The sequence below is a fragment of the Apteryx mantelli genome, chromosome 8 (genome assembly GCF_036417845.1).
Source record: "Apteryx mantelli isolate bAptMan1 chromosome 8, bAptMan1.hap1, whole genome shotgun sequence".
Lineage (NCBI taxonomy): Eukaryota > Metazoa > Chordata > Aves > Apterygiformes > Apterygidae > Apteryx > Apteryx mantelli.
The window spans coordinates 12,912,603-12,938,695 of NC_089985.1; the positions used below are offsets into that span (position 1 = coordinate 12,912,603).

At 38.5% G+C, this 26,093-nt stretch overlaps 1 protein-coding gene across 3 annotated transcripts in view; it reads right to left on the bottom strand.

The window, feature by feature from the left end:
* The window catches only part of KIFAP3 (kinesin associated protein 3), a 72,387-nt gene that overhangs the window by 20,536 nt on the left and 25,758 nt on the right, over positions 1 to 26,093 (bottom strand). The window contains exons 11-19 of one of the 3 annotated variants that reach the window (XM_067300656.1): positions 23,343 to 23,443; positions 18,777 to 18,885; positions 17,288 to 17,400; positions 16,127 to 16,292; positions 15,828 to 15,953; positions 15,334 to 15,432; positions 13,716 to 13,801; positions 4,739 to 4,928; positions 4,023 to 4,095 (exon numbers count right to left, since the gene is read on the bottom strand). In XM_067300656.1, coding sequence (XP_067156757.1) covers positions 4,067 to 4,095; positions 4,739 to 4,928; positions 13,716 to 13,801; positions 15,334 to 15,432; positions 15,828 to 15,953; positions 16,127 to 16,292; positions 17,288 to 17,400; positions 18,777 to 18,885; positions 23,343 to 23,443 — 1,019 coding nt within the window. In that variant the 3' untranslated portion in view covers positions 4,023 to 4,066. The remainder of the gene's footprint in view (positions 1 to 4,022; positions 4,096 to 4,738; positions 4,929 to 13,715; positions 13,802 to 15,333; positions 15,433 to 15,827; positions 15,954 to 16,126; positions 16,293 to 17,287; positions 17,401 to 18,776; positions 18,886 to 23,342; positions 23,444 to 26,093) is intronic. The other 2 variants (XM_067300654.1, XM_067300655.1) reach the window with 2 other exon arrangements.

The window sequence follows — 26,093 nt, forward strand, 5'->3', positions numbered from 1 at the left end:
CCCATCTTGTCTGCCCCATCACAAAAGTGGACCCAGAGAAAAAGTAATGCGCAAGGTCAAACATGAATATAGGCTAGCAGAATAAAAGTCTTAATTCCTCAGCCCTTCACCACTGTATCTTTTAAAATGGGTTAAATAAAACAGGAAAGAAACTTCAAAACCACTTCTTTCACCTCCTTCATATCACAGAATAGTTGGGGCTGGAAAGGACCTCTGCAGATCATCTGGTCCAATCCCCTGCTCTAGCAGGGTCACCTAGAGCAGCTTGCCCACGACCATGTCCAGTTGGGTTTTGAGCATCTCCAAGGACGGAGGCTCCACAACTTCTCCAGACAACCTGCACCAGTGTTCAGCCACCCTCACAGTAATGAAGTGTTTTCTTGTGTTCAGACAGAACTTCCTGTGTTTCAGGTTGTGCCCATTGCCTCTTGTCCTGTCACTGGGCACCCTGAGAAGAGTCTGGCTCTGTCTTCTTTACCTCCTCCCATGAGATCCTTATGCACATAGATAAAGTCCCCCCTGAGCTTCCTCTTCTCCAGGTGAAACAGTCCCAGCTCTCTCAACCTCTCCTCATATGAGAGATGCTCCAGTCCCTTAATCATTTTTGTGGTCCTTTGCTGGACTTGCTCCAGTAAATCCATGTCTTGTACTGGGGAGCCCAGAACTGGACCCAGTACTCCAGATGTGGCCTCACCAGTGCTGAGCAGAGGGGAAGGATCACATCCCTCGACCTGCTGGCAAAGCTCTTCCTAATGCAGCCCAGGATACTGCTGGCCTCCTTTTCTGCAAGGGCACGCTGCTGGCTCATGGTCAGCCTGTTGTGGTCCGCAAGAACCTCCAGGTTCTTCTCTACAAAGCTGCTCTCCAGCCAGTCAGCCCCCAGCCTGTACCAGTGTATGCGGTTATTACTCTTACGCTTACAGGTGTAGGACTCTGCACTTCCCTTTACTGATCTTCATGAGCTTTCTCTCTGCAAAGGGGGCCTTTGTTTATGATGTGCTCACAAGAACACAGATTGCAATTTTCCGATTCTTTTTTTATATAAAAATACCAGCAATATGAAGACGCAAACATTTGTAAAGCCAGCAGTATTCCTTAAAGACTTCACAGCTCCCGTTTGCTTTATAAGGAAGAGTAGGAAATTAGGGGCTAACATTTTCCCTCAGTTACTTCAGTGTAAATCCAGAGTGTCTTTGAAGTCAAGTCAGTGAAGTGACCCTAGCTGAATGAGAACCCAGCTTAAGTCTTCCCTGTTCTCATTCCCAAAACACATTTCTTGTTAATATTAAGGGCACAGTTCCTACCTGGTAATTAGTATTAGGCTATAATTAGATAAAATGAGCTATTTCATGAAAACAGACCCTACTTCAGTTTGTCTCCATTACTGTATGAAAATGAACCCAGACTTGCCATGCAGAAAGCACCCTAATAAAAAATAAAATAAATAAAATAAAATAAAATAGCAGAAACAGATACATGCTGACTGATACTTTAATAGTTTAATGGAGGATAGAGAAAGATTCCTAATGACTAGGAAGTAACAAATGCCATTCCACTTTAAAGAAAAAGAGATAAGATCCAGGGAATCACAGGCCACTTAGCTTAACCTCTGTGGTTTCAAAACTACTAAAACTGCCTGTGCAGGAAGCAGTGGAAAGTTACTTACAGACACAGGGGCTTAAAGATGACGAGTCAGGCATTCAAGCAAATCTCCCTGTGCTTTATGAATTTACCTGATGCTTTTTGAAGATAATACAGTGACAAATGATAAAAGGAATAGAATTGACACATCTAGATTTCTAACAGACATTTGATGAGGTGCTACAGAGATTCATTTAGAAGATAATACCTCATGGGAAAGTGACTGAACATAATGCAACAGATTGTAAATGAAAAATGCTAGCCATGATCAGACTACATTTTAGCAGTATAAGATAGCTGTACATGGCTATATTCTAATTGTATACATGTGTATACAGTATGTGAAAGAGCAACACTTTATGAGCAAGTATTCTGGCACAATCTATATTATTGTCTTTCAGCAAGTTCAGATAGACACAAGTGCTATGCGTTATCATACGGATGTAAAATAACCAAAGAGCGAGGAGGAGAGCTGAAGTGGCTATTATTAACACTTGTGCCACGTTTTCCTATTTATTCACCTATCCTGTATTTTACACAAAAAAAGAAATGAGGTGGAACATTAGCATTTCTATACCTGTGGTATTTCAGATTGAAAATTATAAAATTAAGTATCAATGTATTTTAAACAGTTAGATTTGCCTAGAATTTATTTGAAAGCAGAGACACTTAAAAATATCATCTTAATATCTTTCTATTAATAAAGAAAGCATTACATTTTAACTGTGAGGCTAGAGTTACGGCTATTTAAAGTGTCTTCAATCAAGAGTGCTAACATTCAAACCATAACACTCAAGAGTTATGGCTCACATGAATTTATAGGAAACTGAAAGCACATGGATAACATCAGCTGCATATAATATGATTACAGTTAAAGGACATCTGTTGTTATGTACATTTCAACATAAATTAGGGTTATGTATTTTCAGAGCAAAGGAGACATTGAACTCATGAAGGTAACTTCAGAGATTCTACCAAGTTTTTGATGTAGGTTTAAATTATATTGCAAGAGAGATGTTGGTATATCAGGGCAATAGGAACTACTCTGGTCATCAGTGAACTCTGGAAGTGTTACGGCTGAGAGGAGATTTGTACTGTGCATCAGCTATCAGTGCAGGTCATCTGTAAAATTATCACACTGAAATACAAACATTTAATTTCTGACTGGACAAAGTTTTGCATTTTTGGTATTTTTGACTAAGCCATGCTCTGTGTTTCAGAAATTCAAATGCCTGCTCCAGTTGGTACAATAACCCATAGTCTTTTCAAAGAAATATCCTGCCCCCTCTGGCTACATTTTGAAAGTATGAATCTAGCAGAGTTCAGCAGCACACCATTACTGGCACTTGCCAAAAGGAATCTGAAAAGTGAATCTGTATTTTGAATATAATCACTTACTCTTATACCTCCAAAAACAAAAGCACTTTTCAAACATCTGCAGAACATATCACTGGATTTCTGCCTCTCCTTCCCTGGTCAAATATCAATTCCAACACAAAAATCTTTGTTCAAATAACATTAAGCCTGTAACATAAATGATTAAAAGCCAGGAAACTCAATGTTACTGGTGACACTCCCTCTCTAGCTCACACTACTGGGAAAAGAAATGGCCCAGTGAAATAAGCAAGGGTTTATTATTAAGACCTGGAAAGTGGAGACTACAGCAGGCAATGCTTTCATGTCTCTAACTGAGGAAGTCCAAAAGAGACTTGATATAATAAGAGACCCTGGTACTGAACTATACTTGGCTCCCACTACTAACCTTGTAGGTCTAGTAGAGTAAGATAAAGCTGGAGGATTCAAAAGGGAAAAATCTACCACTAAGAAGGCGTGTTGGTACGGATGACATAAATAACTAAGTACATGAATAAGAATCCTTAAGCTCTGATATACTTTGAGAATAATTTTAGAAATGCTACTGAGAGCTTGCACATTTATCTTCTCATAGCAACTACGGATAAAGTTTATCTGTTTCAGTGGTTTTGTTTTGCTTATTACTATTTCTGCAAATTCATCCAGAGTCAGTTTTGTGACTCACACTTCATAGCGAAGGACTGGACACTTATATGGAAAATAAAAGAAACGGACTCAAAATCAGCTATTAAAAAAAAAAAAAGTATGTGCACACAGTCCTCCAGTTTGGAAAGGATATAAAACCGCAAGTCGGGGAGTGCAAGCCAACACCTAGTTATTAAAGGTTATGCAGACATTTATCCAGCGGGCAAATTATTTCATGACTGTCTCCTGCAGGTTTTTTCTTGAACTTTCCTCCGAAACAGCTGGCAAGAACAACCACTGGAGAGAGGATTCTAGACTAGATATATCACTGTCTAAATTCAGTATGACAATTTTTATTTTCTTAGTAACTATAAAATCTTTACCAAATGATTGAGAGAGCAGATTCCACTTGAGGTCCTCCAGAAGCTCAACTGTGCAGAACTGTGTCACTATGAGCTATCAATAGGAGTAAGAAAAAATGACCACAAGAAACATCTTTTTCCTTTAGAAAATACATTAGGGTTAAATCTCAAATAAGAACATGACTCCTTTTAATAATCATGACTGCAAAATTATAAACACAGATTAACAAAAAGTCACAGAATTATTCCGTCTGCTAAGGAAGGCACAAGTTTTACAGGGATCTTCCAAGGGCTTGCATCACCCTCTGCTATAAAAATTCCATTACTGGACCAACACATAAGGCAGAACAGAATTCAGCATCAAATCCCATAGCTGTACTGCTCTGCGAAGTTAACAGCGATGAGAAAAGGTCTGTGTTTGCCAAGCAAACAAGCTACGGACATAAGAGGTAGACGTGGGCCAGCTTTATTCAGTTTGGTAATCATGCTCAGTTAGCTCTCTGAGGTAGATCTACTCACATTTCTAGAGACCTGTGATACTTCATAAGGTTATGGATATATTGTACTCAATCCTTCATTAACATCCTAACAAGGACAATCTCCCACTGGCACAGAAGGGCAACTGTCCTGCTAGTTTGAGTCAGCAGGTTGTTTCAATGTCCACAGATCAAGTTCTGGTTCCAAATACAAGCAGAGGTAGCAATCCCAGTCCCAAACACTAACATACGCTGCCTTACCTGAATTATAGTAAAGGTCAGGTCTTTCCAGAATATCCCCTTCATGGATGTAGGGCTCAATACGATCATCCCCATACAGATACTGCTCACTGTCATCCATCTGCCGACTCTCCACCATCTCCAGCCACTGAGAGTTGTGCCATCGAAATTTCTCGCTCTGGATTTTTTTAGCCCATTCCTCATCATATTCCTGTTAAAAATCGCCACACAAGATTTTAGGACCAGGTATAGACAAAACTGTTTAGTTTCAAATGATAAATGCCAAAGAAATTTAATGCCAGTGAAAGATGCATATTTCAGGGCTCAATGACTTAAATCCTCTATTCAGTCTGCAGACCGCTTCGAGCAAAAAAAGCAATTGTTTTGAAATGCTAGGCATTATTCTGTTTTTTTTTTTTTATACATGCACCAGCAGTACAACCTTTTCCTCATGGTTTGTAACTCAACACCATTGAGAAAAACCTCCTGCTTTGTGTGAGGCAGTTCCATTATCACGGTCTTCTCATTTGCCTTATTGAGAAGAGCCAATTACTGCCAATTTTCAGGGGGATCTCAGTGATTAAATATGAACACTGACCAAATACCCTGAATGTCCTCATTAGAATAAATTTCGCTAGAACAAATAGTTAGCAGAAAACATAACAAAAAAGCTTTTGATAAAATCAGCTTTTTTTTTTTTTCTTCATAAACTCCAGAAAGACAGGATTTCATTTGCAACTTCTTGTCAAATTTTGTAATAGCTTTCTAAGTTTAATACTGAATTCCCAGAAAAATGGCACACAACATTCATAATAAAAGGGATAGGGAAATCCAAGAGACAAGCCTAAAATCTGAGAGGAACTTCTCCAGAATGCTGAAGGAAACAGGAGATAGGTTCAGGCCGCTATAGAAACAAACAGCAGACATGAAATTTCAGTCTGGATTACAGCCTGATTGCACTATAAAGAAAGTGACACAGCCCATGGTCACTGCAACGAGCTGTTTAAAAGAGCCTTCTAAACAGACCTTACCTGTTTGCATCTCTCTCTATGATTCAAACAGATTTTATGGGCTATTGAATATCCACAGGTCTGTGGTCACTGATAATACTCAGTTTCTCAATGCTACCAGAAAGATAGGGCACAGCTAACACATGAACATATAAAAATTGCAGATGTTATCAATTTGGGCAGATTCACAAGTAATGCACAGTGGTTGGTACTTCTTTAATCAAAGGACTGTTATCAAGAATTTTTCTTGGAGATCTAGCTGGAGCACTTTAAGGTTTTTAAGGTTTTAAAAATCTGTTTTATTTTGACCTGAAAGGGATGAAAAGCATTCACACAATCAGTGACAATGTCTTGGCTGCAGAAGTGGTAATTTCTTAAACTGCTCCAGCTAGACGTGCAAAAGCAGATCTGTCTATAACCTGAGGTCAAAAAATAGCAGTGAAGACAGAATAACTTGGCTTAGTAGCTCAAGTTAAACTTCTAAAACCTCTGTGGACTGAACATGAGCTTTTAAACTGACCTAATACTCAAATTGCCTTGTCTTCACTGCCATTAACCTGACATAGGTAACACTCTCTCCACCCTGTGCCTTTTCCGTTCTCCTGACTGGCTGATAACACAAAAAACAGCTGGCTCAGTCCTTCTGGCAGAGGGTTCTCTGACATTGCTAATCAGTCTATCCTGAGCCCCCAAGATTTCATGGGGAATCATGTTGCATTCATCACGCAACCACAAAGCCATTATTCTATAGCAGCAGATTTTTAAACTTTGTTTTACTTGGAGGAATCGCAAGTTTGTTTCTCTTGGCTTAAAGCAGAATGTAAACTCCCTTTTTGATGGGACATCCATGAAAGCACCTGCAGATCTGGGGCTCTAATCCTGTCTATGCCATCATTTTGTATTTCTTACATTTCATTCTTAGATTTTGAATTTCTTACATTTCACCTCTCGTCTGCATTAATTACTAGACTCCTTTAATTCCCAGACCTCTCTAATTCCCCTCTGTATCATCTTGGCACAGAAGTAGCCCTGTTCAAACCCTGGTCTCTCACATAACTTCCATACGCAGTGCAAATATCACTGCAGAATCTACAGACATTCCCAGTCCCTAGTGGCTTCAACCAAAACTCCAATTCCTTGCAGCCACATAGTAACGCAGTGTCCTTAGGGGAAAAAACACCTCATACTCTTTCTGCTTCTTGATCTTTTCCCCACTTCCACTCTTGATTAAAAGGAAAGACTAGAAATAGCAATGCAAAACAAAAATTTCCCTGGAAAAGGCAAGCTCATCACTGAGATTCAATAAATGACACACAAAAAATGAAAGGGCACGACTTTCAATGATGACTTCTGACCAGCATCTTGGAAATGTCTCCTTTGCTGTGTCTGCCAGAGCTAAGCTGTGCACTATCTATTATATCAACCCTCAGCAGCTGTGAATTACTTTCAAGCCTTAGAGAAATACCTTGCAACTGCCAGAGATCATCCTGCAGTCCTAAGAAAATTATTTCCAGAAATCATGATTGCAAAAAAAGGGGGGGACAACCCAAATTTAACAAACAGCAAATTAAAATAATCCCTGGGGAAGCTGAATTGCTTTTACATTACCTTGCTTGCTTTAAAAAGCCAGAAAAGCCAGTGGTTAAATTCCTAATTCACATTTAGCAATGCACACTACAGACAAACTTCCCAAAGTTGCGACCTTAAATGAATCTCACTTGCACAACACTGCTGTTCCATTCCATATCACTATCTGAACAGGCTGAACATCTGTCACAAATAATCATGAACTTACCGTATCCTTTTGAAAATTAGTTAAAATTCCTCAGATCCTGACTGTTCTTTTCTTTATACAATGGCAACAGGGCAGAATATTCCTATGTATTCTACATTTCCCATCTTGCATATAAGCCTCCAAACTTCCAGGTATTTTACTGCAATCATCCCTCTAATCTTTGAAAAACAAGATCAGCAATTTATTGGCAAGTCACTGGCTATGAGATTGAACATTTTTCATATTACTTAAAATTCATTATCCATTCAAGCAGTTTGAGTATTTTGTTAAGTTTTTAATAGACATTTCATTGTGAATGAGCAACAGGAACAAAGAAATGAGCATACCAGAATCAGACCAATGATCAGTTTTGTCAAGAGTTTCATTTTTGGCATCAATCCTAAGGAGGATTTGCAATAATCTAGAATGATTTATATAACCTCAACACCAAGAAGCTCATCTAGGTAGTGCCTGACCGAGACTACGTCTGTAGATTTTCCACAGAAACGCGCAGAAACACCGCTGGGTAAAAGATTAATGAAATAACAGCAGAAGGAAAGAAAAGCTGTAAACGCAGGACTAAAGTCAAATGGCACAAAGAAACCAAATTAAAGCAAGCTAGGGTAAAACAATTCCCTAAAAGACACTAAGTCTTCCATCAATTTTGTTTTGAGCTATTAAAAGACTTTTTTTTTTTTTTTTTTAAACACATGAAGGCATGTCTTCTTTGCTAAGGAATTCCTGCAAAACTGAAATCAGAAAACTGTTGAGATGATAGAGATAAAAGTAGCTTTGTCCCCTCCAGTTCTTCTAAATGTTAGGCCACTAGAGAAATTGGGAGGGAGGTGAGAAGAAGGTGGATGGAACATGCTTGTACTCCAGCACCACTAACACTGTGAGCTCAGTAACATAAAAGGAGGAATTCTGATGGTTGATTTTATTCTCTTTGGAGCTCCCTGACATCACCATTTTTAACATTCGGTTCCCATAAATCCAGGAGTGTCATAGAAGATGCATGGCTTGACTCTGCATGGAATGTGCCATCCTTTTTGAAGTTCTACTTCCAACTTTGTTTACTACTGAACCACTGAAATATTATGAAGCGTTAACTGGCCTATTATCAGAGCGTGTCTGTTCCCTATCAGGGGTCCCCTTTGTCACTGGCTTCCGTCACACCTTGTATCTGATTAACACACTATAGGATAACATAGAGCTACACAGATCTGCTTTGTGTTTTCTCACAGCTGATGAAAAACAGATTTTCCTTTTCACTTTAATGTGGTTGCCCTTTAATTGGGTCTGTAATAAGGTTCATTTGATGCAATTCCTCATACTAAACTAAAACTGCTATACAGTAAGTTGAATGCTCATTATGTTTAAGGATGTAGCTGGTAAAGTGATATGTTATATTCTTCATTACTTAACCATCCCTAAAACATACACTTTACATGAAAGGTTAAATTAACTGTTTATTAGTTAGGGAAAGATTTATCCTGTCTAACTTTAGCTATCCAAAAGTTAGGCATGTAATTTAAGCTATGTGCTTCTGTTAACCAAGGAGAGAAACAGATGGTATGGATCACCTTCTGCAGGTGTCTATGACACCTACCTTAGGATAAGTACCACCAGAGGGCAATTCCTTCACAGGCCAAAAGATCCTGCCACCATTTACACCTGTGCAATCCACAGTGACTTCTTTGCAGTCAAGCTCTTCACTAAACATATTTTAAGAGGAAATGAATAGAAGCCCATGCTATGAAATTAACGGCAAGTCAGAGAAAGAAGAAAACGTTCATGCCTCCTAAATTTACATGCTACATAAAACGCACATCTTCCATAGGGTCCCTATACTGTCAACGGCTGAAGAGAGGAAGTTATTTTTAGTCTGGAAAAATTTAATGCAACCCCTTGGCCAGCTGTTATGAAAGTGACAGAGATCAGTGGTTGGGAGAGGTGGTTTGGCTCATCTTCCTAGTCTTAAAACTCAAAGCGCAAGCACTAATACCAGTAGAAAAATCTTACAAAAACAGGTGTATGTGAAGACAAAAAGAATTAGGACACACCTGCCCTTTCTAATGCTCCCTCTAGTGTGGTTACTGTTCTTTTAGTCCAGGTAGAGCCTTTCCTGCTGGGTGCGTGCTCTGCCACACACAGCCACCAGCACCAAAGTGGACTGATTTCAAATTTAACAATGCAGAAGCTGATCACTGAAAACAGGCGTCAGCAGTACAGCCTGCAGTCCTAGCTACTCTTCTCCCCACCTCTCTCTATTCAGAATTGTTAGAGGATGACAGAGACACCACAGAAGTGGAGAGTCTTGACAAGTGAAGGTTGAACCTCTTCTCCTGGAGGCAGTACAGCACTTTTCATGAAATGAGGACACCAAGATGGAGTCAAAGGTTATCTATTTTCATAGTACAGTGCCTATCCAAATAAAGTCCACACCAAATCCCTGCGGTCTGCTCTTCCTTGATTCTGAGAGAGCTGGCCAACATCTTGCACAGCTGACCCCAAATCCCAAAGCACTGAGAGTTCACAGCACATTCCTGCTTCTTATGTGAAATTCCAGCATTCACAACATGGAGGATCTGTGCCAGGGCACTTGGCTAGCAGAGAAAGATGCAAGCCATTCATTAACACATAGCTTTCCATATGAGGCAAATTTTATTTGCTTTTCGTTACAACTAGTTGGGGCAAAGAATGAGAGCTGGAATAACGCCTTCAGCACAAGGCCCTTCCTGGAGCAATGGACATACGGACAACGCTGTAGCTATCTAGAAAACATTTTGCTTTGCAGAAAGCATAATGATCCACTCCAGACCACAGTAGAACCAAGATGGTACAGTAATCCTGGACTCAAAGCTGCTCAAGACACCGAACAGGAAAAATGGGGGGGAAGGCTCATTAGACTACACAGTCTAAAGGTCTGGTTATGGTTAAATATCCTTTGAATAAACAAGAAAAAAAAAGGCAGTAAGGGAGAGCTAGGAAAGAGGACCAAAAACCTGAGAGCTTAATGACCACCTCAGCTCTTGATAATACCATCTGAGGTGAACAGAATAAAACCATCTAAAGTCAGCTGACATTTCTTTTCACAAGCTTACAGTGCAGGTGTCCAGGCTTCTGATTCAGTGGAAAAGGGAACTCATTTCCTTGAGAATCCTGTAGAATGCCCTAAACTAGCTATTGATTTCAGGCTTTTAACTGAGTCATCCAACCTGTCCAGGTTAGGTGTAAAGTTCACTAAACTCCCTGCTTGATGTCAAGACTCAGCACACAGCACAAAACCGAACCATTCCTAACTTATCAACACAGATTTTTTCTGTTGACAAAATGGATATCTCACATCTACCAGTGCAAACCCTAGACTTCCCTGTACATACCATGCTAAAGCAACACATCTGTTTCAGTTCATCAGTGGTAGAGTCCAGCCAAGCTATATTAAACAATCATCACTAGTGTAACATTTCCATAATTTCTGTGACAATTACTTTACTACAGAAAGCATATCTCCCCTAAGGCTTATATGGCATCTGATTTTCTTCAGTGTTATTTGAATCACACTATATAGAGCTTATTGACGAGTGAAAGAAGCATTTGTCTGCCTGAGAAAAAAATTATTTTCAAGTGTCAAATCTATCTTCTCCAACATTTAATTTCTGATTTCCATCATCAGAGGAACTAATCGTGTCAGCATGTATGGAACAACAAGATTGCAAACTTAATTTTTTTCTTGCTGTGGATTTAGCACTGAGGAGAAGTTCCACCAGTCCTAGAGACTGAGATCTATGTCTATTCAGACACCTCAGAAGGTACTAGTAGTGTAAAATTTCCACAGAGCCAAACACCTCAGTGTTTATACGCTGCTTTACCATATCCTCTGAACTGAATGGCAAAACACCTATCAAGATCTGAGGGTCTGATAACTTAAAGGTTTGATATTTTCTCCCATGACCCTCCATGATGTGTTATCATCTGCCTTGATTGCTGGTATTAGGAGATGATGTGCAACCAGCTTATTATATAGCCAAGAAAGCAATGGAATAGTGGCTTCCTCTGTGTCCCAGAGAAGTGGGCCTATTGGGCTTGCTCTCCCCAGGCAGGCACAGTGATGGTTATGGTTTATGCAACTTATAAACCAACACCTACGTAGCAGAAAGCAGAAAAGACCTCCTGAGAAAGCATACCAATGAAAACTATTCTGCTCAAGTGTGGCATTATCCCAGCACTAAAGAAAGAAATCATTTACTACTATACAAAATACTCCTAGTATATGCTAAGGTTTCTTCTCCCACACCCCCAATATCAGCAGTATCAGCTCATTTCTTCCCCTTATTCTTTCTCAAGACCCCAAAAGTCCTGTTCAGTGCTTCATGCAAGTTAAAAGTCCTTCCCATCCAATATCACACCACTCTGTTTATTCATGCCCACCATAAAGATTACCTCTTAAAAAAAAAAAGTTTATTAAGAGGCTAATGTTGAATGTGAAGCCGTCTCAATGTACTTATTATTCTAGATCCCACCAAATAAACATTGCTGAATACTACTCTTAACACAAAAAGGATGTCTCAGAATTGGAATTGGAGGATCATGGATCTGCTGATTTGATGCTATTAATAAAGTAATTCAGTTACTAAAATGCAAGTACCATATTGTGAGGCTTCCCCATATGAACAAATCAACTGCTAAGACACCTAGAAACTGCACTGACCAAGGAAAGACAAGTTTTGAGTGTACTCTTCAGCATAGTGTCCAGCATCACCTAGTAGATAAAAGTCTTTCTACTGTTTTAAACAGAGCTGTCGCTGGAAATGACTGATCTTGGCAAGATGAACATAATGCCCACCAGAAATAAGTATTAAGTGCTAATTCATCTTGGTTAAAAACCTTGCCCTTAGTGAATGCCATAGCAGCTCTGCCACTGATTAGTGGAGCAAGATTTTCCTTCCATATCTCCATGAAGCAAAAAGCAGAGCCAGATTAAAAAAAAAATCCAACACAAAAAATGTTATGTAATTTTATTTGTTACTTTAGACAAAGGAGGCATTACTCTGGAGTATAAAAGAAAAGGACAGGAGACTATAGTACTGTGCAGAGTAGAATTTAGGTCTTACTCTATATGAAACCTCCCTGAGAGCAAGCTGCAATATTCATAATTCAACTGAAGATGACAGTGTGAGTAGATGGTAGGAAAAGCATTTAAGCAGTCAAAGTTTTTAATAATACCCTCAACTCATAACTAAGTTCTCTTTGGATATAGGACTTTCATGATAGGTACTGCAGATCCAAAAGACTTGGACATCTAGTTAATGCTAAAACACTACTACATAGTGAAATTCCTTTTTGTCAACAGTCCATCCAATTAAACAGTCCAAGAAGGATTTTAACAATGAAATGCAACTTCTAAATGGAATCAATATCAGATTGTTTTTGCTTTAATGAAGAGCACCTTGACCTCTGGAGTCAAGGACTTACACTGTACTGTAAAAACAGGATTCTCAGAAGCAAGTTACACATGCTATATGTGTTATAAGAGCTGATAAGGCAATAGGGATTCACAATATAGTAGTATTTCTTTTTTCCAAGTTTCATACAAAACAACTGTCCCCAGAAGTTTATTCTGATCAATGAGTGGTTGGTCAAACTAAGCTGTGTAGCTAAAGGAAACCTATCCACGAGTTGAGGACAACATTATAAACTTCAAGATTATACTAACTGCTTTAATAACCTTCTCCAGCGCAAAAAAAAAAAAAAAAAAAAAGTCAGCTCCAGGATTGCCTCCCACATTTTTTTCGCTCCAAACAAACACTGGCATCAGGCATTAAAGAAAAGTTGAATAAAAGCTGCTGGGTAACAAGAGCCATTTGTTTGGAGAACTAGGAAATAATGAAAGCTTGACATATTTATGCAATGTTATTAATAGTTCTTTTTCCCAGTAAAAAAGCATTCTTTAAAAAAATGTTTGCAGTATGTTGTTAACTGGTATGGATTTTCAAAGTATATATGCACTTTCTGGAAAGAAACTTGGTACACAGCCCAGAATAATGACTGTCATTGTCTCATGAAAATTCATCTTTCACTTATGTGATTAAGAAGTTGCTCATGAAAAAATATTTTCAGTCTGCAAGTGCAAATTATTCCTATCCAGTGACTATTTCCAAATTATGTCATGCAAAGAGGTTCTTGAATGACACGTGAGAAAAGTCAGACCTACCGCTATAATATCCAGAGTGTTGTCACAAACTTTGCGGATCTCAGCATTTTTATCATGCATCAGGTCTATAAGATATGCTGGAGCCTCTGGGAAGAAACAGTTAAGGATATAAATGCTAGTTTTATCACAGTCCTGGGCTCCTCCAACTGCAAATTTCATCAAGAACTCCAGTGTGAAGTTTTCCATAATATGTCAAGTTCAGCAGCCTTCCCCCTAGCCCCTCCCTGTGAATTAAAGTAATTCACATTTTAAGACACCTGACTATTTTTCAAATTTCTGAAGAAAACTTATGTGCCATTTACAAAGAATGCATGCTCCAATTTGTCCCAGAAATCCATGCATTATATGCCTTTTGGACTAACATGTTTTCTAAAAATTTGTGTGGCATTGTTTCATCTGCTGAGAAAGTTTCCTTTGTAATTTTTGGGGAGCATTTTATGTTAAAAAAACATTTTCAATTTATTTCAAAAATATTGAGAATAGGTCTATTGTGCAAACTATAGCATTACTACTAGTCTTGTTAATTTGAAAGAGAAAAGTGTTATTTGAATGTAGAGGCTTTTTATCATTACAGATAAATACAAATAGATGGGTTGTTTTTGTTGTTTTTTTTTTTTTTTGGGGGGGGGGGGGCTATAAAAGCTAGCCATCCCAGAGTCCAAACAGGAGACAAAGAACAACCTCCCAAACAGCTTCTCAGATATGCATCAGAGCTCAAAGGATGAAAAGACATTAACAGCTAGTTATTATGTTGTTAGCAAAGTACATCACTAATCAGTTATCTTTGCAAGGGTTCTATTAAATCTGTTCTTTATGTTTCAGTAAAAGTTAATACTCATTTAAGGTCCACAAAGACAGCTAGTATCTCTTTCCAAAATTTCTGGATCATCTGAATAAGCTCAACATCAGAAGTGACTGAAAGAATGAGAAGAAATGATTGAAGAGGATGAGTTACAAGTATCTTATCAAAAATTTACCAGATCTGTTACATGCAGGAACTGGAAACATGAAGAACATTCAGTCACCAAAAGTCAGGTAAAAAAGGAGAAAAAGAGGAAAGCCAGGAACATAAATCCAAGTTTTGATGGTATGGAGAAGCTGGGAGACTTATGCCAAACAAAATGCAAAGAATAATTAGGTGGACACAAAATACAGAAGTGGATTGTGTTTATGGTGTCTTAGAGTATTTAAAGTATCTTAAAAGTATTTTAATGCACTTGTTAACTTCAGACTACGCAACATATACATGTAATGCTGCAATGCAACAAGATGTTTGCCAATGCTCTGTATAATTTTTCTACAGACTATGACTTTTGACTATGATTTGCAAAACAAATAATAGAATAATTTGTATTGGAAAGGAACTAACGGGTCATCTGGTCCAATGCCCCCCCATTTCAAATCAAATTAACTTTTCCTCTTTAGTATTCATCTTGCAGTTCCTCTATGTACCTAAGCTGCTTGGCTTTCCTCCACCCCCCCCCCCCCCCTTCAGCTGAAATAAACCATTTACAAAGAGACCTCTGAGACCAAGAGGTTTATGCAACAGAAACATGGGCCAAGTATCAATGATGGCAAATGAACTGAAGTTCTAAACGTTTGCTCTTTAAAAAGATACGAGTCTCCTTAATAATGACATCTCTGGTGGCTTGGTGGAAGACCATCTGATAAAAGACATAGATGATCTGGCAGACAAACTCATCATCTTCCTGTTGAGCTGCAAAGGCAAAACACAGTTTCAGTTTTCAGGTCTCACAAACAGAACCCCTTGGTGTTTAGAGAAACATCTAGCTCTTACATGTCAATTAGACACTTCAATGGTATGCATGTGAGGTTCATCTCCTGACAACACAAACTCTTTTCTTCCCCACTCCAATCAAATAGAAATACACATACTGCAGCCAGAACTGTACACGTGCAGTTATACCAAACCAACTAGACCATTAGTCAGCATCTCTTTATCAGTAATGGAGTAATTGTTCCTCCTTTCATAAACAGAACACCTTCCCCTGTCTTGCAAGGGGAAAGGAATGGTGCATCTGGGTCAGCGGGCAGCTATAGCACCTAAACATCTCTGAAAAGCAAGGCCCAAAGTCAAAGTTCTCAATATACCGTTTAGAAGCTCGATGAGCGCAGGAATGATTCCAGATTTGGCTAACAGAGCAGCACAAGAGTCATCCATAGAAACTGTTCCAATCATTATCACCACTTCCAAAACGAGGTCATCTTCTGCAGAGCCTGGTAAGTCAGATGGCAGAAAGCACTGTCCCTTAGAAATTCTTAATCTGGTGGCAGTTATACTTTATTTGTACATACACTTCTGTTTTTCGATGTTATGTTTCCTAAAACAACCACAAATACCAGAGGGAAACAGACTCTACTTTGAAAGACTAACCAAACTTTGTACAGACCTGGCTTTAGTTTATCCTTGAGGTATGGAACCAGCGTATACTCTTTAAGCACAAGTTCCCAGTCAAGATCAGGTAAGGTCAAATTTGCAAGTGTTCCCAGGCATTCAATCACAAATTCCTCCTCTTCATCATTTGATATTTGAGCTGCTAAATCACCAACATAATCCTAAAGAAAAAACAGCAGCAGATAGATAGCAAGTGTATTAGATATGGACAGCCTGGGGTTCTGAAGAACTCACAACTTAGTCAAATCAGAACTAGTTCTCAAAAGAACAAGGAGAGGCTAGTAAGGTAGTTTCACTATCAGTTGAAGAATGATTCAAGAAAACATTTGAGCATTCTTCCTCTCATTCCTTTCCTTTTTAAGAGATGTGGACCATTTCTTCAGACAAAAAGTATCTACTGTGCACACTAACAAAGTTTATGAATGCTGCTAGAAAACAAAAGGAATGAAGACAGTGAGCATTATACTGCCTGAGTGACAGTAATGGTTTCCTCTTCTTAAAAATTTTGAGAAGTGACTACAAGGTTTCCAAACACAGGATAGCCATGAGTTTTACTTACTAATACTGTACTGTTTTAAGATGATTTGATATTCAATGCTCATTTTAATAGTACACTTAAAATTTCACAATTAGTATGCTTTTTTGTTTGTTTGTTTTTAAAGGGGGAGGGTTTACATAGCTAACTGAATATTCTGCATTCAATATTTACAGCAATTCTACTTAGGAATTTAGTTCTAATGACAGTGCTGGACAATGAGCCCTTGACAAGTAAGTCCCTTCAGAAGAAGGGAACTTCAAGTGTAAGCAGGTGTTATGAGACTTTTTAAAACAGATCTGAATATCCACTTATACAAACCACTTGGTACAGTTAAAACCCCTTTATTTTGCCCTGTCTCTATGAGGGTTTTTTTTTGGAACAGGGACTTATTGGATACAGCTGAAGACCTGTTTCCCTGTAGCAAGGGATCCAAAGCTTGACTTATCAACTGAAATAGCATTACAGAACAAAACATAAGTACTAATCAAACCACATGAGCCAAAGTGGGTACGGACCAAACAGGATACCCGTAACAGCAAAAGACAACAGATGTCTAAATCCAGAGTCTTTTCCAGTAGGAAAAGACAGAGATCACATTAGGGAATAGCTAGTACTTACAATAAACAAGTTTTTAGTTGGCCCATCATGTTGTGAAATATTCCTGATCATCTTCATTAACAATGGGTCCTTAAATTTCAGAGCCCGCTTCATTAACATTTTCAAACCATTTCCTGAAAAGAAACAACCACTTAGCAAATCCTCCAAATAAAAAGAAGGAAAGTACTGGCCTATCAAAAAGATACAGCAATAGCTTTATTTTTTAAAAAGTTTAAAAGGGAAAGGTAAAGAATCTAGACAGAAACTGTTTCTGCTTCCAGGTTTTACTTAGAAAGGAACAAACCTGTTCTATTCTATAATTTCTATAAAACAGCTACTATGCCCATATGTATTGGTGGGACACTTCGTGTTAGAAAGTCAGATAAATACCTAAAGGCTTTAGATGCGCGTTACACCTCCAAAAGAAGCCTGGCACACTGTTCATTTCCATCACTAGAACAATTCTGCATATGTTCCCAGCATAAACTCTAAATATTTTGTAAGCTCACAAATTGTCCCTACCCACCTTCACTTTATGAAAGAATAGGTCAGGTTACTAGCACACTACAGTGAGTGGAGATGTTGGACCTCTGCACTTCACTCCATAGAATAAACACATCATTATGCTTTACAAGATTGTTTACCAGCCATGTAGAATATAATGGAATGCATTGTGTGGGAATATATGCATAAAAACCAGATACACAGATTCAAAGTATCTGACTGCACAGGACAAGTCCCACTTTTATGGTTCTAAATGATCACCTTGCCTTTTTAATAAGTGCTATTAGCTTGATTTTTTTTTCTTTTAAACCTTTAATGCAAAATTGGATATCCTTGTTTCCCTTTGTACATGGCTATAGACGGAAGTGTTAAGTGGAAGTGCTGGCCATAGAATTAATTGATTGTAATTGTCCCTTTTAGATTTAAATTCTAGTAATTTATTGTAGAGGTTAAGGGTGAAAATTTTGAGTACATGTGAAAATAAGAGCTACTGAATAATAATGTGCTGCTTCAAACTGTAACTATGAAAGTAATGAAACCTGAAGAGCAGTGTAGGGAGCTAAGGAGAGAGCAACTTTGAACTATTGAATGAAAAGCAGAGCCCATCTATACCACATAACAAATCACTAGAACCCAAAGGATGCTCGCTCTCTCTCTCTTTTTTTTGTTTTTAATGGAAAGATGTAATTAGAAGTCTTCATTGTACTACTAATTTGGTTTTGACAGGTGAAACGGATTAGCTAAAGAAAGATTTTAGGCATCAGGTAGAACAAAATCTTGATCTCTGTATATAACCATCATTTTCAGGTCACCAGTGCGTTTTACAGAACTGCTTGCACATACGAGAGATGTGGGCAAGCGTGGCCACTCAGCGTCACTTCTGTCACCAAGACCGATTTGGGAGGGACATGGTCATTTGCTTGCAATCATTACTCAAACTAGTGCATTTATATCTTAACAGAGTGTTGTCATCCCCAAGGAAACAGTGAAGTTTCAGGACATTTACCTTCACAGATAAGTTGCACATTTCTTTTGTTAGCAGCAAGGTTAATACAGAAGGAAATAAGCTCCAAGTCAACCCGCTCATCAGGACACTCAAAGAGCATCTTCATTAACTGCCAAGAAACACAAGCACACAGGTCACTCATCGATCTTTCCAAAGCATTAGAAGAGGAGCAATGCTATTATGTCAACTATAGTAAATTTTTTAATTATTATTTTTTAATATTCAGCATTTCTACAGACACAAGAAAACAACACAGGTCAAGGTCACAGGATGTATGATTCCACTATTTGGGGATAAAAATGCTTCTAAAATGCAAAAGGGGAGATATAGATATATATACACACACACACACATATATATATATATATATACACACACATACACACACACATACACACACACAAACAAACAAGCTTCTGAGTGACTAAGTTTGTTTTGAAATATCAGGTAGGTTTAATACAGAAGAACTATTAGTTCACGGAAAGCCAGAGTAATACTTGGCTGTTTAATAAAATAATGATACTGTTTAAACAGATATTTAACTGCAGAATAATTGTACTACTATTATGCTTTGAGATTACTCTGTTGATAGGTAAATCTGCTTTGGTGTATCTGCAGCAGCGTGTTTTATTCTTGCAGCTCTCATTGCTAGAACTGAACACTGCTGTATACCAGCCAAAGACTTCCCAGTAGTACTTCTGTTCTTTTGGTAACAAAAGGGAACAACCTAGGTCAACATAAATAAATAGGCTGTTGCCTCTAATCCTGTTCCACAGTTTAGTACGTGTCAGTGAATTCCTGGAAGATTCCACAGGCAAATAACCTTTAGATTGCCATCCTTTTATACACCTGGCTCCCCTATTATCCATTACAATACAGGCCATATATCTACTCTAGTTTTGTCCACTACAAACGTGACACTTTTTAAAACAGCATATTGAATACATGAACATGGCTCAAACACACCCCTTTCATTTTTTCCCAGTGCTACAGTAGACAAGCAGCACTACTTCCCCACTGAGGGGCTGTAGGATATCCCCCGTTTTGCTCCTAAAGCCTGCTCAGTTCATAAGGCATGTCAAAATTATAATGCACAGCAGTGTGATGACAAGACGGAGATTACTGGCAGTAGAAACAACTGAACTGAAAGATAAGACAGGACATAAAATACAATACACATAGCTCAGCTGTGTCAGAAACCGGGCAGGGGGGAAGAAAGCAGCTCCTCTAATCATTAAATATTTGTATGCTTGCCCCCTGGTGGCAAGAGAGTTCGTAATGCATTAAACATGAGAGAAATAGGGTAAGCAATCCATGGAGAGAAAGAAAAATCGGGAACAATAGGATTGTAGGAATGTCACTCCACAACAGTTTACTGCAGCAGTTCAGCACGTTTATCTCTTGCCAGATAGCAGGTTGTCATTCCAAAGGGACCCCCAGATACATAAAACATATTTAGGTCGCAACACAGTGATTAATGTCTTTTTCCTGGGGCTTTCATGTACTGATTTAAAAGCTATCACTGATTTCTTCCTCTCTGTCTTGGAAAGGTAGAATCAGATTTCCCTTGGCGAGTTTAAGAACTTTTAAAACCTTTAGTTTATTAAATCCGTAAGCCTGATGATCACATAAGCAGAAATTAAGCAGAGAAGAACGTAGCTACTTAATGCATAGAACACGACCACTCAAAAATCACCCCCTGCAACCCTTCAGCTACAAAACCTTTAAAAAGAGATTTTTAAAGCCCTTTGAATAATTTGAAGGGAAACATTCTCATTACTTACACAATACAAGATCTGTGGAAAAGAGATGTTTAACCGGATGGGATTACACTGTTAATTACTGAACTACTTCTCTATAAAAGGAAAAAATATACCCAGTTTCAATTAAACTCCGTCAAATTTTAAAATAATAGTTTCATACGAGCTCCATGTTTCCCATTATGTCTTCATTTAATTTGATTGCTTCTTGTGCCACTTCAAAAGGAAGAGTAATTGCTGCCAAATAGGAAATATTAAAATTAAATTTGTTCTGCTTTTACTATGTCCATTGTCATCTTTTACTGATTTAACAGGAAGGCAGTAAAAAGACTGCAGCATGTGCAATGAAGAGGCAGTAGTGTTCAATCAGACAAGTCCCATATTGAGTATCAGATACCACAGACCAGGACTGAAATCACTGTGTCTAGACTCTCTGGCACCTGCCTTCACTTATTTACCAGTGACCAGAGGCCAACCCCCACAGCTCTGCGTTCACATACACCTCTGTCCAACCCCCTCCCCAGCCCCAGCTCCAACATCTTTGAATGATTATGCCAGAACTGCATGCCTCAGGAATCTCTTCTGACCGGCTACTCCCTAGCTCTGCTGTTTGAAGTGATGCTCTGGTTTCTGAACTTCAGCAGATAATGGCGGACAGGAGCAAAGGGTGCTGTCAAGAGAGGACGTTTACCAGCATTAAGCTGAAAAGAAGCTTGCAGATCAAAGAGGGGCCAAACAGGACAACTGCGGTGGAAAACATGTGGGTAGCTGTGGAGAACCTTGCACATTGCTCTGTGGTAAAATATTAAATATCGCCATGACATCACTGCCTAACCATGCCCTTTGATTGGCCAGGTTATTACCCATAAAGGCTTTTATAAGCATCTGGATGGCATTTGCACCTATTTAAACAAAACACGCATTGCTGAGGTCTAAACAAGAATGAACTGTTAATACTCACTTTTAACTGTTACTAGAATAGCACCCACTAACTCCTCAAATCCACAAGGATGTTTACCCGGGACAGCACGCGCAAGCCCCTGGTCAAGCGTTTTACACACTGAAAATGACAACAGGGGACAGACTTTCCAATCACTTGCAACAACAGCTTAACATTCCTTACTGAAGATTTGCCAGTTTAGATATACTCCTTTCCTCAAAATAAACCCACAAAAGGGGCACATACTATTATTGAAAAGAGAATTTGCTATTCTGAGGGAGAATCAAGTAGCAACAAGTCCTTTTTAAAAGGTCGTTTTCTTCTCTTGATGTCATACCCACTTCCCCTATTTTTTTGCTACCGTTGTCGTACTGTCCTAATTTTAAACATTCATCAATAAAATTTATGCTCTGATTGTCCAGCTTGTCCTTTTTGAACAGTCTCCAGACACAATCTGTGAATAATTACATTGATCATTGAAACATCAACAGCCACAGGCATCCTTAGAATTTTGCAGTTTTAGCCAAAGTCCAATTAAGGCAGTGGGAACGTTTCCTATTCCACCGGGCTTTGGGTAATGCCCCATAAGCATTACTTTGAGCAGCCACTGCCTATCAGAACAACGATGTTCACTAAAGCTCCGAGTATGATATCACTGAAGTTTCCATAGCTCTTTACATCTGGCACTGGGGAGCTAAGAACCATGCCAAGATTCCCTGAAAGCACGTCAAAAGTGAGCCCTGAAACACAAAGCATGAGCTCTAGTTTGGCAGGTGACTGCTTAGAACAAAGCAGGTCCCTTATATCATGCAAATGCCTTAACATAAAATTCCTTCTTGTAGCAGAAAATGCAGTCAGCAGGATGTTTACAAGAGCATTTTGTAACGTACACTAGTTATCCCCATCAGCTTTCTCCCTTCCTCTCCAAACCCCCTCCTGTATTTGGAAAAACACTACAATTTTTGTCATGAAATAACGGCTAGAAACATTCTGAAAATTTTCCATGGCAACTTCCCATTCTGAATGTATTTGATGTTAAAAACATGTTTGGCAGGAAAAAAGAGATCATGGTGAAATTCTGAAAAAGCTACCGGAGAGCTTTCTACACTTATGCACCACAGACTTTCTCAACTCCAGCCTAATCAGGACTGAGAAAAAGCTTAATAAGAGAGAATATGGTGTTTGTTTAAAAACAAACAAAACTACCCCCAAACAATGAAAAAACTCCAGGAAGTTGTTTCCGTGCTTGGGTCAAGTCTATGACTAGAGACAGAGTCACGAGACAAAACGTAGCCTGAAAGATCAGTGAAGAGACTTCAGTGCCTTCTGTACAGTCTTCATGTCTCCCCTATTGTGCGTGCCTGCAGTTAGAAAAAGGAGTTGTCATGTAGCAATGTAACACTGCTTGGCTGGTTTCCAGCTCATATCCTGTAATACTAGAGATGTTGAAATTTTGATACCCAATGGGATCAGAAAAGAATGCCTCCTAAAACGGTAAAGGAAATACTTTCCACGGGGTTCCCTAAGGACCTACTGTGCACAAATTTTTATCTCTCTTCAGCATTCCCAATCTTCAGCAGGGATTCATCAGGTCACCTGTATTTTCACCAACTCACTGACGCAGCTCACTGCTTAGGAGTACTGACAAAGAATCTGTCACCTATCCCTTTTCTGTAGGACTGTTAAAAGACAGCAAGAATCGTCAAACTGCCCTATTAATATGTGGCTCACTATCAACTCAGCAGCATCATGGCTGTTCACACTTTCACCTGTGGGTGTCAGTGTGAGCTATGCTATGAAGAAGGAAGACAGGCACATTTGTGAGAGGATGCATCTTACCACTGCATCATATAGAAAAGTACATACCTGTGGGATACAGTCAGTGTATGCAAACATTGATTTAAAGCGATCATCCATGCTTATGTGATACAGAATACACATTGCTACTTGTTTGTAGTTCTCATTTGCTAGAAGGAAAAAAAAAAATCCATATTAACGTAAGCCTGATATTTTAGGTATTAAATGGCAAGGGGGGAATGAAAAGCACCGAAATCCTAGTTATGGAAAATCTAAAACAAGAACGCAACATTAATGAAAGGGTCTTGCCTGGCATAGCCAAATGAACAACATATTTGTGCAAAGAGGAAACAAAGGCAATGCTGACTGCTACCCTCTTCCCAGCACCTGAAAATATTTCCTTATCCCCACTTTGCAAGGAATATATTTTCTGAAAGGAACACTGAATACTGACAGCCCATCCAGAGAAAACCTCTACTGATTTCCAGGTAGAAAATTAAACAGCAAATGCAATGTTGACTTAGATGCAGACCTTCCTGTTGAAGCAACAAGCTTGTCTCAAAAGTTAAAGTGAAATGCTGAAGAAGCCACCAATGCCAGAAAAGAAAAAAGAGTCTAAGAACTACTGTTGTAAAAAGCATTGTAGAAGAAATTCAGTGCCATTCACATACAAAAAAGCACCAAGAGTTTAGGAAAATAAAAGAGTTTTTCACACATTTCAAAGACAACAATAGTATGCCTTCTTATTAACGGATACTTATCAAGGAGACAAAGATTCAAGAAAACTTGGCACAGTAAATGCGAGGGAGGCTGTGAACTATTTAACTGAAAGGGTCTATAAAAACAGCATAGACAAATGTTTGTTAGCAACAACTAAGATATGTTTGATCCTTGTTCACTGCTGAAATGTGGACTGAGCACTCTCTTGAGCTGTCCCGTCTTCTAGCCCTGCACTACTATATGGGATAGCATGCTCATCTGAACGTTTATATTAGTTAGACCAGGACGTAATAAGATCACCACTCAGTTTATTCATAGTTCTCATACGACTGATCAGAAATATCCTACTTCCCACTTTTATTTAAGCTAAGCTAAACATTAGCTAATACCTTAGCAAAGCATCAAGATTTCAAGCAGCAACTGCCCCAGGCAAATACATCACTGGGAACTAGAATTTCCTTTAAGAGGCAAGGATATGGTACCTTTATCCTGAGAAAACACATTTGCATCTTCTTTCAAAATTCAATAACCAAAAAAACCCATGAAACTTCTGGCAGTTGCCATTTCAAGTCAGCATTTGCCAAAACAACAGTGAAACATTCTTTCCCATGCCAAGCCTAAAAAAAGTATCTGACCTTTCAGATCCTAGTGGAATATTACCTGTATGAAAAACCTGATTAAATCACAACCTTTCACATACCTAACAACTGGGGAAAGGCTAATGCTCAACTTTAAGCTACTGTGGCTATAATTAAAAATAAAAGCACAGACTCTACCATATTTGCCAAAATGATACAAATTGTTTTAAGCAAACATAATGAAATGTTTATCTTTCATGCTTCTCTTGTGAAGAGTCACATTACTGACACATTCATTTGTAGTGACATTATAAAACCAGCTATTACATGAACAAAAAAAAAATGCATATAATACGCATATAGCTAAAGGCTTCTCCTAAGTAAACATAAGAAATTTAGAAAATAAATTATGCCCTCAAATTTCATTGGGCTAGGAAAAAAAGCTGTTTACACTGCTCTTCACACTTCTTTCCATGCCTCAATTTAAGACACAAACGTTAGGACTCAAATTTAAGACTGCTCCAATGCTTAACACGTCAGTATTACTCTTGCACACTGAAGAGACCCTGTATCTTAGGGTAAGGAGTGAGAGACTGTTTGAAAATTCACTGACAAGCCAAGTGCCATCTTTTTACATAGGGACTTCACTCCCAGAAATATAAACTGGCAGCTATTGACTATTACTTGAATGTGCCAGCACCAAGTTGACCTTTTTTGTATTTTTTAACTCATCTGAAAGCTAATGAATAAATCGCTAAGTCAATCACTGTTTGGAGACTTGGCTGTAAAAAGTTCAAACCCTGCCCAGTATCTGGCCAAAGAACAGCTTTTCAAAACATGGGAGTGATACCTTTTCTGCTAGTTTTGACCACTACTGAAGGATGCCCATGAAAAAGCAGGCACTGCAAAAAGAGACTTCCTTATGACTTGGTACAGACGGCATCAATTATTCCCCCAAATGGAAAAGCAAGAGGGGGGGAAAAAAAAAAAAGAAAAAGAAAAGAAAAAAGAAAAAAGATTTCTGCCAAACGTGTTCATAAAAATCACCAAAGTTTCGGTGGGGTGCCAGAAAGTTGTGGCCTACAAATGCTGGTAGTTTTGAGCATCAAGCATTTTATGACTCAAGGTGGAATAGCCAAATCGCCTAAAGCGGTAAGGGCAGCCCTGGAAAATAATGGTCTAGTCATTATGGATTCTTCTGGTATTTATGGCAATAAAACATGAATCATAATGAACTCATTGGATATTAAATGTGGGGGTCACAAGTACTTTGATAGGATTTCCACAAGAATTTACCATTAATTAACCAAATAATTATTTGAAAGTGTTACTGAATTATCCTTAGTACTTATACAGCCATTCCAGAGAAATTGGTCATTCCCAGCTGAGTGCAGTTAATGCCTTAACAAACCAGTCATTAACTGCAGTTACTGATTTTGTGGGAATTATTGTGTTATAAAATACACTCAACAGTTTATAGAAACAATACTTAGGGTTTTTTTTTTTTTTTTTTTTTTTTGCA